Source organism: Anarrhichthys ocellatus, unplaced genomic scaffold, assembly GCF_004355925.1.
Source record: "Anarrhichthys ocellatus isolate YVR2014 unplaced genomic scaffold, GSC_Weel_1.0 scaffold10790, whole genome shotgun sequence".
Taxonomy (NCBI): domain Eukaryota; kingdom Metazoa; phylum Chordata; class Actinopteri; order Perciformes; family Anarhichadidae; genus Anarrhichthys; species Anarrhichthys ocellatus.
This window is the reverse complement of record NW_022290764.1, coordinates 1-1,011: the sequence shown is the minus strand read 5'-3', so window position 1 is coordinate 1,011 and position 1,011 is coordinate 1. Positions and strand designations below refer to the sequence as shown.

At 42.1% G+C, this 1,011-nt stretch overlaps 1 protein-coding gene across 1 annotated transcript; it reads right to left on the bottom strand.

The window, feature by feature from the left end:
* Positions 1-6: 6 nt before the first annotated feature.
* On the bottom strand, positions 7-1,008 carry LOC116381022 (acyl-coenzyme A thioesterase 5-like; the record flags this gene model as incomplete). Its single annotated transcript, XM_031842810.1, has 3 exons — positions 7-210; positions 374-576; positions 951-1,008. Coding segments are annotated over 3 exons (465 nt in total), but the record flags the coding sequence as incomplete, so codon positions are not given.
* Between the last annotated feature and the right edge of the window lie 3 nt (positions 1,009-1,011).

The following is a 1,011-nucleotide window of genomic DNA, read 5'->3' as shown; positions in this document are numbered from 1 at the left end:
GGCCCCTGACTCAGTGGGAATCATTTTGCTGAGGTCAATCATTAACGGAGGGAGGATTTGTCTCTTCTTATAGTAGAGGGGTAAAAGAGTGTTGGCAGAGCAGCCGTTGATCCACACTGTGGCCTCAACACCTGGCAGGTAAGAGGCTATTGATAGTGCAAGATCTCCAGTCTTTGAAATGGATATCACACCAACTCCTTTACTGCCCACCTGTAAAATAGACATGAGGCAAACTATTTATTATGATGTCATGGGCTTTTCTGCAGATAAACATTAATTACACTTCATCAAAGACTTCTATGGATCAGCATCTTTGAAACCGAGCAACGTTTCAAAAAATCTCAAAAGACTGTCAGAGATTCAGAGAACTCACCTTATCTTGTTTTTTCAAAAACTGTATTGCTTCCTCAAAATAATCCAGATGGACCTCTTTGATCTTCTTCGGCATGTCATCGTAACCGTACGCCACTACGGTCAGGACCACAAATCCTCGACTGGCGAGCAGAGAGGCCCTCCTCTCTGAGAAACCTCCCCCTAAAATGTACAAATCCAGCACGGCAGGGAATGGCCCTCTTCCTGGATCAGAAGACATGGGAGGATGCAAGATGACAAACATACACGATGCATGTTTGTTTTTATCAGTTTCCTGGTCAGAAGGGATACTACTAAAGTCTCATGTGTCATTACGTCTGAAAGATGAGTTATATTATGGAAAGTCGAGGATCCAGCGATCTTGAAAGGTTGACTCACATTAGAAACTAAAACTGAGAACACGTCTTCTCTATAATCATTTTTTGGACCACGGACAACTAATAAAAGTATCCAACCCTTCTGCTGTAAAGCTATAATCAATTCATTGTTGTTTTTGATCTCTTTGATGCACATTTTTGATCCAACTTTTAACTTTAGAAAAATGATTAGAACTTGATAAAGACAACAAAGAAACCAACCTGGCGGAGTGAACAGGACCCCACGAACATTCCCCTCTTTGACCGTGTGCCTGCTGACCCC